This window comes from Carassius gibelio, chromosome B16, assembly GCF_023724105.1.
Source record: "Carassius gibelio isolate Cgi1373 ecotype wild population from Czech Republic chromosome B16, carGib1.2-hapl.c, whole genome shotgun sequence".
In the NCBI taxonomy this organism is placed as follows: Eukaryota; Metazoa; Chordata; class Actinopteri; order Cypriniformes; family Cyprinidae; genus Carassius; species Carassius gibelio.
The window spans coordinates 8,794,601-8,812,255 of NC_068411.1; the positions used below are offsets into that span (position 1 = coordinate 8,794,601).

The 17,655-nt window shown below is 39.3% G+C and overlaps 1 protein-coding gene across 2 annotated transcripts in view; it reads right to left on the reverse strand.

The window, feature by feature from the left end:
* LOC127975434 (ADAMTS-like protein 4) overlaps positions 1–17,655 on the reverse strand; it is a 164,893-nt gene that overhangs the window by 122,462 nt on the left and 24,776 nt on the right. For both annotated transcript variants that reach the window (XR_008157524.1, XM_052579481.1), the window contains exons 6-9: positions 6,962–7,101; positions 5,434–5,638; positions 1,681–1,868; positions 739–865 (exon numbers count right to left, since the gene is read on the reverse strand). Coding sequence is in view for 1 of the 2 variants with exons in the window: in XM_052579481.1 (XP_052435441.1) it covers positions 739–865; positions 1,681–1,868; positions 5,434–5,638; positions 6,962–7,101 (660 nt within the window). In the remaining variant the exon portion in view is untranslated. The remainder of the gene's footprint in view (positions 1–738; positions 866–1,680; positions 1,869–5,433; positions 5,639–6,961; positions 7,102–17,655) is intronic.

Here is a 17,655-nt window from a genome sequence, read left to right on the forward strand (position 1 = left end):
AAACTTCTTTTGAAATGTTGTGCCAAAAAATGTGGTTAAGTATTTGTTTTGCACCAGTGCACCGCTAACAGCTGCTGTTGCTCATGTATCAGAAATCCTCATACTCTCATTAAAATTATATGGCAATTTACTACATGTGTGAATATCCTTTAGGAAATTCTGTTTTCTTAGCAACATGCATCATCAGAAATAAATAAAATTTCACTGATGATGTTCTCTTTTAGTTGGGATGCTGCTTCAGAAGGTTACCTTGCTGTCTGTGTAGGGAACAGAAGCAAGACAGTCTCACTAGGTTTTAATTCCAAGCTGAAAAGAGCAGTTTAAACCAGCCTGTGGTGTGCTGGTATTAGCTGGTTTAAGCTGATTTAGCTGGTGTCCTAGCCAGTTTTTAGCAAGCCTGGCACAGAATTAAAGCCTAATTCATGCTTTTTGCCTCATGTCACACACTCTCACTGCGATCCCATTCTCATAAAACCTCTGTTAAGTATCATTTTCTGTTGCTCATTTTACACACACACACACACACACGTTTTCCTGTAATGACCTTGGAAGGTTTTAGTGGTGGCAAATAAGTGATGAGAGAAATAAGAGAAGACTGCTCAGTGAAATATATCTGCATGGCACACATGTATAATCGCTATAAATTTAGAGTGAGAGAGAAGATCATCAGGAGAGAAAAATAGAAACGGTGAGTGAGAGAGAGATTCTCTGTGACAAGGAGACTGTAGGAAAACTCACTGATTTCTCGGAGCGCTCCCCGTCCTCGGTCTCTCTCTCTGTGCACTTCTCTCTCTCCGTCCCTCTGTTTCTCCACTGGGATGTAATATTCATAGTCTATGCCTGGATTCTGCCTGTGGAAAATAATCTACAGCGAGAGAAAGAGACAGCAAAAAACAGGTTAATAAACTCCAGCATATGGTAACGTCTGACTCCATGACCGCATTCCAGTTAGCATCGGCTGTATTTCACTGATGCACAGACACTCAGAACACATTCCTACACACTCACACACACCACAGTATGTGTACAGTCTTTCTCATAACATCTGAATGAACTTAAAGCTGAAGTATGAATTATGAACTCATCGTTTTTCATCAAATTCTTCCAAAACGAAATCATCAGAGCTGTGCTATCCATGCTGCACCCAAACTAGACCAACACTGAAGCGTAAACTAGTATCATCAAACTATCAAAACCACTGACACCTAAACTAGACCAATACTGATAGTTAAATAAACTTGTTTGATTGATTACTATTGCTACCTAAATTAGACAAATACTGACACTTATGTCTAGAATGACTAAAGTACTGATAACTGACCAATACTGATGTTTAGCTAGAACTGGTACCTGACAAATACTGATAATGTGTGTTTTTTTATTAATTTAAAATACTTTCTGGTATTGTCTCATGTTGTTTCATGATATAATCTGTTACATGACAATTACAGAGTTTCTAACACGAGTTAGGAAATATCTTATAATATCATCATTGGTAAACACAATAGTCATGAATAAACAAAGTAATTATTCCTTCCATCCAATCCTGCTGTAAAATCTCCCAGTTCAGAGTTTGTGCTCCATCAAACAAAAGCCAAATCTGTCTACCTCTTTCCACATTATTCTAATATAATACATGAACACGTGTGTGTGTGTGTGTGTGTGTGTGTGTGTGCTTACGTATAGCTGCAGCTGGGCTGTTGTGGGTCCAGGAGCGCTGAGGGTTTCTCCTCTCTCTTCTCCCTGCTCTTGAGGCCCAGATTTGGGTCGGCTGTACAGGAAGGTGGTTCCTCCAGCCTGATACTCTCCTGGAGGATCGACCGCCCAGCGTCCGTTCACCACTGACTGACCCGTTCCACTGCGCAGGGCTGCAGACACAAACACGTGCTTTAATGAGCTGATCACAATCACAACATACAGAGCGGGGTATGATCTTAAAAAGAGTTTTTGAGATTCATACAGCTGTTTTTAGCTGTCTGTAATTACAGATCTCAGTTCTGATTGTGATTAACTTTTTATGACTTTCCTACCAAAATCATACATCACATGCAACCAGGAACTCTAAGAAGTGCATAACAAGAGTGTCAAATAAAGATGAATGAAAAAGCAAGGATGCAGCACAAACTGAAGTTTACTCTTTCATATCTCAGTTTTCACAACACATCATTACATTGAGAACAAATGTAAATCTCAAACTGTGCTCAGATTTGCCCTAGACAACAATAATGGCATTCAAACTCATCAGTATTCATCAAATTCTTCTGAGTCCTGATGATCAGAGCTGTACCATTCACAGCGATTATTACACTTTAAATGACTGACACCTAAACAAGATCAATGCAAATACTACATCAGCAATGATACTTACACAAGTGTAATTAAACAGATAAAGAATTAAATACTGACACGCAAGACACTTACTGACTACTTAAATACTAATGATTAAACAAACGCTGATAATTATATTACCATTACTTCCCAAACTACTGACATCCGAACTAGAGAAATATAGACACTTACACAAGCATGACTCCTCAACTAGATGACACCTGAACTAGATCAAAACTGATACTTAAATCAGTATCACTAACCAAACTACTGACCCATAAACTTGCGAAATATTGATATATATATATTTAAAAAAAAAGTTTCATTTTCTGAAAAGCTTAGCTTGTGCAAATGATCTTTTATGTACACTTGTGCAAAACTGTTTGCAGTGATGCTGGAGAATTGTTGGTGGTTTCCAGGGCTCTGCTGAAGGCAGGTACTGTTTGTGCAAACACTGCAGGATGATGGACACACACACACACACACACACTGAACTATACTACTCAGTGCTAGAGGAAATATAAACAATAATAACAGTGATAGTTAACACCTCCGGTGCAATAAAACTGGGTCAGACAGAATAACAGAGATACAGGAGGAGAGAGCAAAGCCAAAAGCCAAAAGCCAAAAAAAAAGGATGTCAGAGAGAGAAAAAGAGCTGATTTTTCATGTAACCCGGTAAGTGTTTTGTCTACTACAGCAGTCTGCCTCCAGGGCACAATCACACTGTACTAGAACACACAGAGCAACAGACCTGTGAATGCAGAAAAACAAACACAGACATGTCAATGAGTCTGACTCAGGGTCATATTCACTAATGAAAACATGCCTGCATTAGCTAATCCAGCCCAGAGAGATCCTCCAAACCCCACGCATCCTCAGCTGTGAATATGTGCATTCCCGAGTCATGTTCAGGCATATATTAAGATGGACGTAATATCAGCAGGAAAGTGACTCATCGCTGCCCCAAACACACTACACGCGCAAACAATTGGATATGGTCAACTGAATTTAGACATACATGCTCTAGATCATCTGTAGTGATCAACAGCAGCTGTGAAGAATTACAAAACATCGCTCCGCTCGTGATCGCTGTTGTTTATGAGCTGAACGTTTGAACTCTGAGCTGAGGTAAAGCCCAGGAACTATGAACAATTCACACTAATCACACATTAGCAGGTACAAACAGATCCTGTTGTGTGATGTATGCGAGTGCACTCGTGAATGTGATGATTTGTGTCAGGACAAACATCCATTGCTTTAAGTTAAGCTTATCATCATTCCTAAAACTAGTCCAACTAAATTCTGTCATCATTTATTCACCCTATGGGGCAAACCTTTTTGACAAACAAAAAATAAGCAGTTTAGAAGAATGTTCAGGCTGCTCTTTTACTTACAATTTTAAATGTTAAATTAAATTAAAAATTAAACTTATGCATTTAGCAGACGCTTTTATCCAAAGCGACTTTCATTGCATTCAGACTAACAATTTTCTACTATCATGTGTTCTCCGGGATTCGAACCCCCAACCTTGCGCTTGTTAACGCAATGCTCTACCAGAAAAAAGTGAAATGACTGTGTCATTATCTAAATTCAGTTTGGTTGAAAGCAAATAAAACTCCTGAAAGGACAAAATAATAATAATAATTATAATAAAATAAAATAGAGTTAATAGTATTTGGCTTGACTTGGCGTATTAATGTCTTTCAAAACAAACATTCACGTCTTTATTTATAGTAAGTAAATAAAAATTAAACATTGATTAACAAAATGTTTTTTAGCTTTACCTTTAGTGTTTTTTATATTATATGATATTATTATATCATAAAAGGTGTGCATTATAACTGAGACTTTCATCAACACTTTAGTTGGTTATGCTACTGTATGTCATTCTCCTCAAATGCTATTGAAGTTAGAAAAGTGTATAATGTTGTATGCAACTTTAGAGACGGTCCCTTGCAAATATCTTTCTATATGGCTCAGTTTTTTTTTTAAAGTATACTATATAAAATTGACTTACATAGTTAAGATGAGTTTAGCATTTCCTTAAACATTTTCCATTTTCCCACCAGTTAATTCTATTTATTTGCCTACTTTCATCAAACGTTTAATTATTTAAATATGTATTTAAAAAAGAATATGTGTATTTGTACACACATTATTTATTTGCAAATTTATTTACTTTTAATTTATGCAGGTTTGGTCCTCTAAATGTGTTTAAAAAATGTCTTGATATAGAATAATTTATTAAGTATCGTCTTCATAATAAATACTATTTTTTACTTTATTTGATTAATATACAGTTTTATCTTTGGGGAAGGAATGTTTTTGATTAACATTAATTTCAAGTTTTTGCCAAATCATAAATATAATTAAAGAAAAACTAATACATTTGGCTGCAACAATAGCTTTGTGTCACAACCGCATGACCTTTAGTTTTTCTTTGATCATGTGTTCGTTGACCTAGTTTCTGTCTCCCCTTGATTATGTTAGTTAGTTCACCTGTGTCTTGAAAAAATAAAATAAAACGTCAAATAATGGACTGCCAAAAAAAAAACAAAAAAAAAAAACTTTACATTACAGTAAAAATATCCTAATTGAAAGTTCAAAAACAATATTTTTACAAAAAAGTTACAGGAAAATAAGGTTTTCAATTCAGAGTGAATTATTCTGCGCTGCAAAGGCATCCAGTGTTCACATAGTTCATGCACTTGCCTTCATAGGGAAATACTCCCAAATTTAATGAAATAAGATCAAATTTAGTTCCTTTATGAAGCTGTTCTCCACTAGGCATGTTCGCACAAGGAATTTTTGTCAGGTTTGATTATTGTAAGGACATTTGTTCACCATAAGGAAAGACAAACACAACAAGAACGACCACATAAATAACAAACACGTCTGTGTTTCTATCATGGTGGGACTTTCCATTTTATAAAGAGCTTATTACATTTTCTGATCTGTAACCTAACCCTCACACAAGGCTTTAGGCAGTTATACGTCTCCATTATTATTTTGTATTTGATTCAATTAAGTCATTTCCTCAAGGAGAAAAATGCAGAAACTGTTTCAGAGCAGATATTTGGTCCACACACAGAGAGTTCGTACCCAGATAGTTGGGACTGGCTCGTCTCTCAGTGATGTTGATGGCCGTGGCTCCGGGTGGGATGTTCAGGATCTTGTGGTAGCCCAGTGGGACGCTGGTGTTCAGGAAACTTCCTGTGACCCTCTCACAGGTGCTGTCTCCCCCGCCGCACATGCCACAGCGATCCCGGACCAACCCTGAGCCCAACACACCGTCACAGCCCTCGCTCTGACACAAACACACAGAGGAAACAATCACTTCATTACAGTGGAGCGTGAAGCAGCCAGATTCCAGAACTAAACATCAGGACCTGTATTCAGGAAAACTCTCGGAGCAAAGAGTTCCTCCTAGTGACAAAATTCTAATAAAACATTTTTTAAAGTGAGGGCTTCCTCTTAGGATTATAGAGTGGATTCTAGTTAAGATAAAAGTTATTCACAAAGCATCTTAACTCTTAAAAGGTTAAAAACCTGAGGACCCGGGTCTGTTTAACATTGTGTGTAATACCTGAATCGATCGGATTCAGAGAACAGCCGGCTGCAGTGAGTGTGTTGTTTTGTTACTTTCAACTTTTAAAATTAGGATGAGAAAAGTGTGAGTCGGTAATGAAAACAAAAAACAAAAAACAATGCAATGACTTTACCTTTGACAATAGCCTTTTTCATACCACGCTATACAGCTTCAATTTTTATAATAATATGAATGAACCGTCTTCTTTGTTGTTATATCTCAAATTTTTGCTCAGACTGTAAAGCTAACGTCAGCAGTCATGGCACTGGATGAGCAATCGTTATTATAATTCATGGGCAAACAGTCTAAATTATTCTGCAAGGTGACTCGAGATACAAAAAAGCAAAACTGCAAAGTCGCATTTACAAGGTACAGATACAGAGAGAAGTCTTCTTACATTAGTTAAGACAAAAAGTTTCATTTTCTCAACTTGTTTCTCAACTTCTTAATAGCAATTTACTGTGAAATATGTGCAGTCGGGTCCAGTCGGGTCTGTGTCTTCCCTGCCGGGTTTGTGTCCAGCTTTCAAATAAATTAAATAATGAATAAATGGTTCGCGTTGGTTCCAGGTAGTAATTTTTGACTTTTCTCGGTTCTGAATGGACACGAGTCCAACTTTCAAAATAATAGACGGGTCCGGGTCGGTTCAGTGTAGCACATTTACGGGTCTCTTCGGGTTCCGAATTTTTGGACCCATGTAGACCTCTAGTTCAGAGTAGGGAGGACGACTTTTAAGAGGAGAAAATGGCCAAAAGACAAAGAGAGCGAAGAAATGTGTTGCAGACATGTATTGTATGACAGTGATATATATACTGTGTGTCCCATTAATTACCCTCATTTAGTTCAGTATTTAAAGAGTTGTCTGTTCCTTAACTCCACATAGATGAACGTTTTTGGCTTTTTCTCCCTCTCCTGAATCACTCTTAAGCTACAAAAAAACGTAAGCAAAATTAAGAGATTTAGACTTAGACATGAATCACAGTGGCTCTTTCCGGTGCTGGTGTTACTATCATATTGGTGTGTGTGAGCCTGTTTTCTCACCAGACAGCGTCCTCCCACACACACATCGTTGGGTGTGTTATTTGCGCAGGGCGTTCCATCTCGTACCTTCTCCGCCTGTCGCACGTAGAAACGATACCCGACCGGTCGACAGGTCAGCTCACACTGCTGCTCCAGACCCACTGACACAGAACATTTGGAAAGAGGTTAGCTACATATAATAAACATAATCTGCATGTAGAACTTCAAAAACAAAAATGAGAAAACCTGCCTTCCCATATGGAAATGTATATTATAACATACATATATTTATATGGGCTAGATATATATGAAATTGTTCCTAATTAATATATTAATATACAGTATAAGCTCTTACTTCATATGACAGTATATTTAATGTATATTTTATATACATGCATATATTACATTCACATATGGGTTGGCAACTAACTGAAATGAAATATTTTTTAAGATGAAGTACTAAAATTTAAAACTATTCAAAAAAACGAATACTAAAAAAACTGAAATGAAAAAATGCATTAAAGCTAAACAAAAATACTAAAAATCACAAAAGTAGAGCAAATAAGTAAAACTTAAATTAATTTTTTTTTATATAAAACAATGAATGACAATTTAGAATATGAATAAATATACAAATAGCATATCAATTATACTAAAATAACACTGTATGGACATAAAAGAGTGTAATATGGTGATTTTCATTAACACACGATCAGAAAGGATCCTTCTGCTCTCATAAATGAAACTTTCTGAAAACGTCTTGTTTTTTTTCTGTTGTATCTGTCCTCTTTGTGAACCTCGTGAAATCCCTCGGGTGCGGATGCGAGCAACACACACAAACACAACACAGTCCTGAGCTATTAATTACAGCCAATCAATGTCATGATCAAAACCCCCGTCACACACAGGAAACACTCATTATTAATGGTGTTTACAAACAAAGATACAACACACACTTGATTCTTGCCTTTTAGGACTTCATCTGTTTGCCCGGAAATCACAGTTATAAATTCCCTGTTACCTCCTGGCTTCCTGTGACTCTGGGAACACTGTGAATATCAGATCGACTTTGGCTCTTTTATCTTGGGCCAGTAAGTAACCAGCTAACCATGACCCAGAATGCACCAGCACATTCTGGATGCTAAACCAACTACCAGCTTCTCTAGAAAATTTTTCTATATTTTCAGTATCAGCTGGACTACAGTCTGTTCATCTGAGGCACACAAAGAGAACTTTCATGATCTGACAAGCTTTAATCGGATTGGCTGATGTCTGTCAGTAAGAGCACTCAGGGTTTTAATAAGTCTGATGGGGCTGATTCAGTGAAGACCTTACTGGACTTGAAGAAATTTTATTAGTCATCAAAACTTAGTTTTCTGAGGCATTTTCTAGTTTTCTTTGAGAGAAAGTTCTTGTTCCTTTTCAAGGGAATTTCGAACTACGTCCTCTAGGGGACGCTGTGGGGAATGCCTCTTCATCAACCATGTCTGAAGCATATATTGAAAAAACACCAACAGGTTGGCTGGCCACAGCCCCTGATATCACTACCGGTGTGACTACAGATAAATAGGCACCGGGAGAACACATCATCCTCTTCTTCATCTTCACTGACTGTTTGAAGTGTGCATTTGAACGTGGCTTTCTCTATCAATCATGTCAACCACAAGCAAAGTGTTTAGATGGTGTGTGCATATGTGTCATTGATATTTGACATCCGATGACACACACAATCTTTGCGTTGTTTGTTTGGGTGAAGAGCACACACGCAATGTCCTTGAGGGAGCAATCTATGTGCATTGTGCGTTTTTCAATGAAAAAGCTCTGCTCGCATTTTTTTAGAGAGTTTAGGACCCGCCGCTACTGAGGCATGAAGGAGAATGAGCTCGTGGGTATCACAGGAAGATTTGGCTGAGGAGTTTAGAAAGGTACTTTCCTTTTCGTGCGAGTCGCCTGTGGATGAGAGAGAGCCTCTGGAGGATGATGTTATTTCTTTAACACTTTCCGATACAGAGGCTAGTGTTCTGCTGGGTTCGGCCCAGGAAGAGTAGGAAATGTCTGAGGATGGTGAAGAAGCTGAGGCTGAGTCTTCTCAATCCTCCTGCCCTGCATATGTAGAGCTGTTGGAGGTAATGGATCACGCTATGGCAAAGTTGGACATGCCATGGAAGCGTGCTAGCAAGGTGACGCTGCGAGGTCGTTTTGATGAGTGTTATCTTTCTGACCATATCCCTCCAGCTCAGGTGAGCCTCCCATTTCTGCCTGATCATACAGAGATAAAAAAGGAATGGAAGAGGCCGTTTTCTTCTCGCATCCATCGGTTTCAGCATGTGAGTTTTTCCAACATCGAGGCTATGAGAAGATGCCCCCTGTAGAAGAGACACTGGCTAGGTATCTCTCTGTGGGGGAGATGTCCTCTCTTAAATCTCCATCCTTGCCATCTAAGCCCCTTCAGGATACATCTCGCTTAAAAGGCAAGGCATACGCAGCAGCAGGTCAAGCTGTGGCTTCATTGCACACGATGGTGGTGCTTCAAGTGTATCAGGCTGATCTGCTGAAAGACCTGAATAAAGGCTAAGGACTTTCCACTGATCAGGAGCTGAGCTGTGCCGCACCACAGATCTCTCTCTCTGTGCTACCAAGCAGGCCGTCTCCGCCATGGGCAGGTCTATGGCGACCATGGTGGTAATGGAGAGACATTTGTGGCTGAACCTGGCAGATATCGGGAAGAAAGAAGGCCTTCCTGGTCAATTCGATATCCCTTCTTACTGACGCATTAAGTGGGAAGTATAGGTGGCATTTGCAAGAATCTTCTTGTATATGCTGTCTCAGGTAATGCTTCCCTCACCAGAGGTTAGTAAATTTAAGCTTGCCTGTCCCGTGTGGTTTGGCATTTCTGCGATACTTAGGAAGCTTTAAGTACACACACTAAGCTTTGTGTACTTTCTAAAATCCATATGGTTGTGAGTGTGCACATTGAACACTTTGCGCACTTTCTAAACTCCACGTTAAGTGGTAAGTGTGCACTCAAGACTCTGCGCACTTTCTGAAATCCTGTGCAGTAAGGGTTACACGCTCAGCTTCGTTCCCTTTCTTTGAGTTGGTTAGACCTTGGTTCCTTGGGCTCCAGTCAGCCAGTGTGTCTTTGTTAATACGCTTCAAGCATCGCTTCCCTCAACATGAAGGGTTACTTGGGCAGTTCCCGTAGTAGTTTAGCAGTGCTCCCTTTTACCAAAAAGGGTTGCGCATGAGTGCGCTACTCTCTTCCTGAATTCAGAGTTATCCTCTCACATGAAATTGAGTTCTCTGTTTTTTTCCCCCAGAGTGCTCCAGCATTATAACTATAGTTCGAGTTGATGACTCTCAAACATATTGTTTTGGGATGCACCATTTTATCTATGAGCTGCTCTTTCAGAGTGCCATGAGAGCCCCCCCCCCCAGAACAGTATTTAAAATCCATGTTATGGTAAGTGCGCACATGAAGTCTTTGCACACTTTCTGAAATCCACACTATGGTAAGTTTGCATGCTAGTGCTTTGCGTTCTTTCTAAAATCCTATATGGTGAGGGCTTCGCATGGTTGCTTTATGCCATTTCTTGAGTTGGTAAAAGCCTCATTTCATCTTGGGCGTCATTCCACCTATGTATCCTTGGATACCTATCTAAACAGGGTGTAGCCCCTGTGTGACAGGCAAAATGCTAAGTTTAAAATGCTAAGCTTTTTGCCATATCTCTTTAAAGTAATCTTTATTGATTCAAAGCCTTGAGCTATACCCCGGTCCAAGGCCCTAACAGGTAAGTTGGGTATGTAGTCTAGGCCTTTGGCAGTAAAGGATAATGTCACGAACAGTTGTCTGACGTCCCAGGGGCAACTCACATTGAAATGGTAAAGTTTTCACTTAGTGCTCACCATGATTCTGGCCTGCACTCCCCTCAGCATGTTGGCATGGGTATACTGTTCTCCATAGTGACCACTAGATGACTCAGTTGGAAGTTCCCTTGAAAGGGAACGTCTCAGGTTATGAATGTAACCATGATTCCCTGAGTAGATAATTAGATCCTGTGTCCTTAAGCTTCTGCCATGCTTCGGATACAAGCTTCAGACGAAGAAGTGAATGACATGTTCCTCCTGTGGTTATCTATAGTCACACCGGTAGTGATGTCCCTACTCAGGGAACCATGGTTACATTCGTAACCTGAGACGTTATTTTTCAATGGTGAGAAATTTTTATCACAGAAATAAAATATTTATATTCTAAAGTAAATCTAAAAAAAAAAAAAACCTATAAAAAAAACATGTAAAATTGACAATAGCATGTAATCAAATGACTAAAACTTAATTAAAACTCAAATAAAAAATAAAATAAACGCTGGAATCAGCTTCCAGAAGAGATCAGATGTGCTAAAACACTAGTCACATTCAAATATAGACTCAAAACTGCACTGTATTTTACGTATTCGCTGTATTTTATGTAAAATCATTTTCTATTTTTAACTTTTTTAAATACATTTTAAATAAGTCAATTTTTAAATAATTTCCAAAGTTTTAAAATTGTTTGTTTTTATTTTTGTATTATTTTTCTTCACGACTATTTTACTTTCTTTTATGTTAAGCACTTTGAATTACCATTGTGTACGAAATGTGCTATATAAATACACTTGCCTTACCTTGCTTACACAAAATATTAATGATTACTACAATAGCACATAAATAATCCTAAAATAAAACATCTTACAAGCTTAAAAAGCATGTAGCCAAGTTAATAAATAAAGTAAAATAAAAAAAAATAAAAGCTAAACATATAAAAATAAGTTCTAATATAAAATATGAATGAATATTATACTAACACATAAATAATAAAAAATATAAAACACTAATAGTGAAATTGGTGGACACCGGGGGAAAATAAACAACCACTGTGACATTATTTAAATACATTGTTTTTATGCTGGTGTATTATGTGTCATGATCTACTTTAAATAACCCCGCTCCTAAGCACAAAACAAACACATCAGTTCTCTATACGTCGAAGTGGGCGGTTCTTCCAGAAAATGCTGTAATGTGTAGCCGACTTTATCCGGTCAGTCAAAGGTCAGGTTATGTGAGACTCTCTCCCCTCTCTCTCTCTCTCTCTCTCTCTCTCTCTCTCTCTCTCTCTCTCTCTCTCTCTCTCTCTCTCAGTCCGTCTATCAGAATCAGCTGACACTGACAAAAGAGTGAAAGATTCCAAGCCTTTCCCGTTCAGTCACAGTTATCTTTGAGAGATTATGATGGAGACAAAGGCAGAGAGAGAGAGAAACGGTCACAGAGACAGACAGAGAGGGAAATGCATGAGAAAAGGAACGTCAATAAAAGTTATAAAAATAATGGACAAAATAGGCCCATTTTAAAGAAGGGCAAAAGCAAGAACCTAGAAGAAATATCATAATTTCTCCTCTCTTTCTTTCTCTTTCTCTCTCTCTCTCTCTCTCTCTGGTGTGCAGACAGTGAGTCTATTCAGACTAAATATACTTCCCGCTATCGCTGTCTCTAAATAAACTCAGAGAGACAAGCGGTGCACGACACAGGAAGACAGAGGGATGACGAGAGAAAGAAAGAAAGAACAGCACAGGATGAGAGAGGAATCCGTTCAGGGAAAGAGGGATATACAGACAGACCAAAAGAAAGAGCTGGAATGTCAGAAGAAGAGCGCGAGCCTGAAAACTATTCACACACTTCGGCCTCACTTAAATAACAACCCACAAAAACAAGTCTGTTCAGTCTCAAATTACACAGTGATAAATATAATGTTGAAAATGTGGTTGTGAAACATGAATTATATGTGCAATGATCAGAACAGTTATTATAGTTAACCAGATCTGTATAAGAAAGAATTGTATTACTTGGACAAAAATCATCTTAATGATTAATTTGAATAACAATATCAAATGTTTAGACAGTAACACTATGTAAACTGTGTTTGGGGATATTTATGTACATTACTGCTCAAAAAGTCTCTTCTGCTCACACAGGCTGCATTTCTTTGATAAAAATACAGTAAAAACCGTAATATTGTGAAATATTAATATAATATAAAATTACATTTATTTACATGTATTTTCAGCATCATTACTCCAGTCTTCAGTGTCACATGATCTTTCAGAAATTAATATTTACTGCTCAAGAAACATTTCTGATTATTATCAATGTTGAACACAGTTGTGCTGCCCAATATTTCTGTGGAAACCATTATACATTTATTTTTTCAAATTGTATTAAAAATCTTAATTATTCCAAACCTTTGACCAGTAGTGTATAATATCTTTCTAAAATGCTACTTTAGAAAGCTTGTGGCTTAATTATTCCCTGCTTAAAAATACAAATAAGTTGCAATTGGCTGAGCAAGAGTTGGTAGTGTGTGTTATACAGCGAATCCTGGCCTTCCTCACTGTAAAACCAAAACAGACACATTTTCCGAAATTCTCGATGCAAAACCCGACAGAGTGGGCAGAGGTTTTGCAAAGACGAGCCCAGATTTACTGATCAAAGGTGATTTCATCAGAAACACACACCTCATCTTACACAGAAGAAAGACTCGTGGAGTCAGTATTAAGATCTTAGACAGATGACACACTCCAGCGCTGCTCCAGATGAAATACTAGCTTTCTGCTTACTGAAAACTGAGAAAACAATCATTCAAGCAGTAGACATCTTGCAAATGTTTCCAGCAGTAGTATTGCCACGCAGTGTGAAAAAGAAGTGCACTTGAGTATACTTTTGAAAGAGTTCTTCAGAATGCTTTGACCAACTTTAGGACTTCAGTGCATCCTTATTTCATAACAACTTACATTATCTTTGAAATAGGATTAAAGGGTTACTGATGAATGTCCTGACAAACATAAACTAAAATACACTTCGTCATTTCTGTTGAAACTTAAAAATAAAAGCAATTGTTTCACACTTGCAATTACATTTTTGCGAAAAATAAATGTCTTGCCTTTCAGAATCAAATGTCAAAAAAATAAAATAAGGTTTTTGACATAGATCTGCCACAATTTAAATGAAAGCTCAAAATCAAGCACATTGCATTGTGGCACACCATACAGCAAAAAGTATGTTTACTACGTAAACTTACGGTATACAATAGGGCTTGAAACTTATAAAAGTTTTTATTTCCACATTTGAACAGTACAAAGGTGATTAACGCTCAAAATATGAAGCCAAATGTTACTTTACAGTTAATGTTAGGATAAAACAGGATATCTGCAACTGTGAATTCAGACTGTTCTCGAAATCTCGAACCTCAGTTTGGATTTTTTTTTTTTTTGTGTGCAATTTTCTCAGAATAGCAAGCCATAAACACCATCTTTATTACATTAAACTGCGCAACAGTATTGGGGTGCATTTCCTGTACAGCGACGTAACTTGCTGATTAACTACCATAGTGCGATGCATTGTTGTTGAAACGAACTAGCCAGTCACTACTGTTTCCCGAACACAGTCGCACCTCCGTCATTTGAACCACATTAGTTCAACAACATAAGGCCATTGTTAATGATGTCACACGCATGTGGTGGAGGAATAATTTCTGCTATTAACTAATTAGACATCTCTAAAGTGCTGTTGTATTGAACATGGTACCTGATGTCTAATTTACTATTTTTTTTTGTTCCCTGTCACTTTGCTTTTTTTTTTTTATATGTTTGGTTCATCGCGGGTTCCCTCTTACATCATACTTTGGGTTTCCTTAGGTATTTATTCACATGCGCAGTCTTCAAAAACGGCTCTTCTAGAAGACACACAAAAATAAATAGATTCATGTGCAATTAGGTTTGAGATAAAATGGAATATGTATATTGTACTGCATGTTAGCTTGCTTATTGTGCCCAAGAGCATATTTATTTAAGCCCATATCCCTTTGCTAACAAGAAACTATGCTTCTAACCACAGGTCGAGCAAGTTTGGGATGCTGTTTACGAATGTTCATTTGAATTATGGTTTTGGGGAAACACCGAATCGTTTAATTATGTTGGTAACGAAGGAACTTGAGACAAGTTGGCTAACAATCCTTTTGGGAAACGCACCCCTGAATAGCTGAGCTTGAACAATGTATTCAACACAAACACCTTTAATGTGCTCAAAACTAACTGTTTTTCATAGTTTGTTCATCCAACAATTTATGAGGAATTTATGCCTCTAAAGACAGAAATAAAACATAATTGGACACCAAAGCGTGCAATATTTCTGGAAAGCATCTACTGTACATATTTAATGTGACTTACATGCATACAGAACATTTGCATTATCTGCGCAGTATAGAAACTAAAGAGTAGTGAGTGGCTCTTCCAGGTGTGAGTCTGGTCACAGAGCACTGAAGCATTAAGAGAGTGTTATTCTGATCAGAGCCCACATGTCTCTCTCTCACAAACACAGCTGTGTCTCCATCCCTCCCTCAAACGCTCTCGTTCGCTCTAACCAGTCAAATACCGTCCTTCCCAGCTCCTCTTAATCTCTGTTTACAGTTTTGTGTCCGTGTCCAACCCCCTGTCCCCAGTCATCCACGTTTATCCAACACATCCAGCTCTCTAATGCTCTCTGAGCTGGGTGGAGAGATTCTGGCAGCAGATGGACACAATAGCAAGGGATTTGGACCAATGCAAGGAAAACGAAAGGAGGGAATGTTTCGTGAGAATTAAACGAGTTCAGTTTCTCTGTTCATGCATGCTCTCTTTCTCCTCGTTCACTTGGATCTCTGTCCATCTCTCCATCAAGCACTCAGACTGCACTCAAAATGTTCACCTTTATTTTGCTCCAAACCCACATGACTTTCTTTTTTTATGGAAGAAAAATAAATTATGAAGACTTGTACTGCTCACACATTTCCATCAACCCTTTAAAGCCTACTGTTTAATGTTTAATGCATAAACTTCTAAGGCCTGATCAAAACACACATAAACTACTCCATGCCTTCTGTCCCTGATTGATAGTGTAACAATTTGACAACCAGTGAAAACACAGGGAGACGAGAGATCTAATTGCAGGTATGCTTTAATAGGATAATCCAAATTCGTTGTCAGACAAGGCAGGGTCAAAACCAGAAATGCAGTCCAAACAAACAAAACAAAGAAGGAAACAGGAAAAGGGAACGGAACGGGAACTCAGAATGTGAGGAATGGAGAATCTCGGGGAACGAGAAGACTGGAACATCGAAGGGTAAGGACTCCATACAAACAACAGGAAAAGACAGGTATTTATAAGGAGTCTAATGACAATAGATTTCCTGTACCTGGTGCAATTAACTGGAGTGCAATTACTGTGAAGACAGGACCAGACTAGAGGAATTATAGTGCCTATGGCGAAGTGCCTAAGGAGAAGTGAGCTCACTAGGGAACACCCAGGGAAACAGAGACTGACAGCGTGACATTACCCCCTCCTCCACAGAGCAGCTGCCAGATGCTCCACCCGAAACCACGGAAAAACCAAACAGACAAAGAAACTAGGAGGGAGGTGGAGCGGCAGAAGACTAGGGGGAGGGACGGAGGGCCAGATAACATGGTACACAGAGACAGGAGGACCAGGTAGAATAGGGAAACAGAGACAAGACAACCAGGTCCAAAGGAGGAAACAGACAGAAAAAACAAAAGAAAACAAAAACATAAGTCCATGAAGGACATCACGTGATGCCCATCAGGGCAGAGCAGAAGACCACCAAAACCGTGTGGTCAGGGCGGACGCCCCCCAGAGTGCAGCAGAAGACCACCACAGCCATGTGGTCGGGACGGATGCCCCCCAGGGCAGAACAGAAGACCACCACCTCCTTGTGGTCGAGGCCAGAGTCCCCCAGGACGGAGCAGAAGACCACCACAGCCGTGTGGTCGGGATGGATGACCCCCAGGGTGGAACAGAAGACCACCACATCCTTGTGGTCAAGGCGGAAGCCCCCCAGGGTGGAGCAGAAGACCACCACACCTGTGTGGTCAGGGCGTAAGCACCCCAGGGCGGAGCAGAAGACCACCTCATCCGTGCGTCCAGACCAATGGGAGGACGAAACTCTGGTAATCCCATGGTGTTTATACTGGATTCCAGAGGATCTGTGCTGACTTGACTCTGCTCATGAAGATTATTGGTGACTTGCATTTGTTCATGAAGATCCCGGTGACTTGACTCAGTCCTTGAAGATCCCCGGTGACTTGACTCAGTCCTTGAAGATCACCGGTGACTTGACTCTGTCCTTGAAGATCACCGGTGACTTGACTCTGTCCTTGAAGATCACTGGTGACTTGACTTGTCTCTGGAAAGTCCATGGTGACTAGTCCTGACTCTGGAAGGTCAAAGGTGACTAACCCTGACTCTGGAAGGTCAATGGTGACTAACCCTGTCTCTGGAAGGTCAACGGTGACTAACCCTGACTCTGGAGGGTCCATGAGCACCTGACTAGACTCAGGAGGGTCAACTGGAACCTGACTCACCTCTGAAAATTCAACGGTCCCCTGACTCGACTCTGGAGGGTCAACAGTGACTAACCCTGACTCTTGAAGGTCGATGGTGACTAACCCTGACTCTGGAGGGTCAACGGTGACTAACCCTGAGTCTGGAGGGTCAACGGTGACTAACCCTGACTCTGGAGGGTCCACGAGCACCTGACTCGACTCTGGAAAGTCAATGGGCACCTGACTCGACTCTGGAAGGTCAACAGGAATCTGACTTGACTCTGGGGAATCAACTGGAACATGACTCGA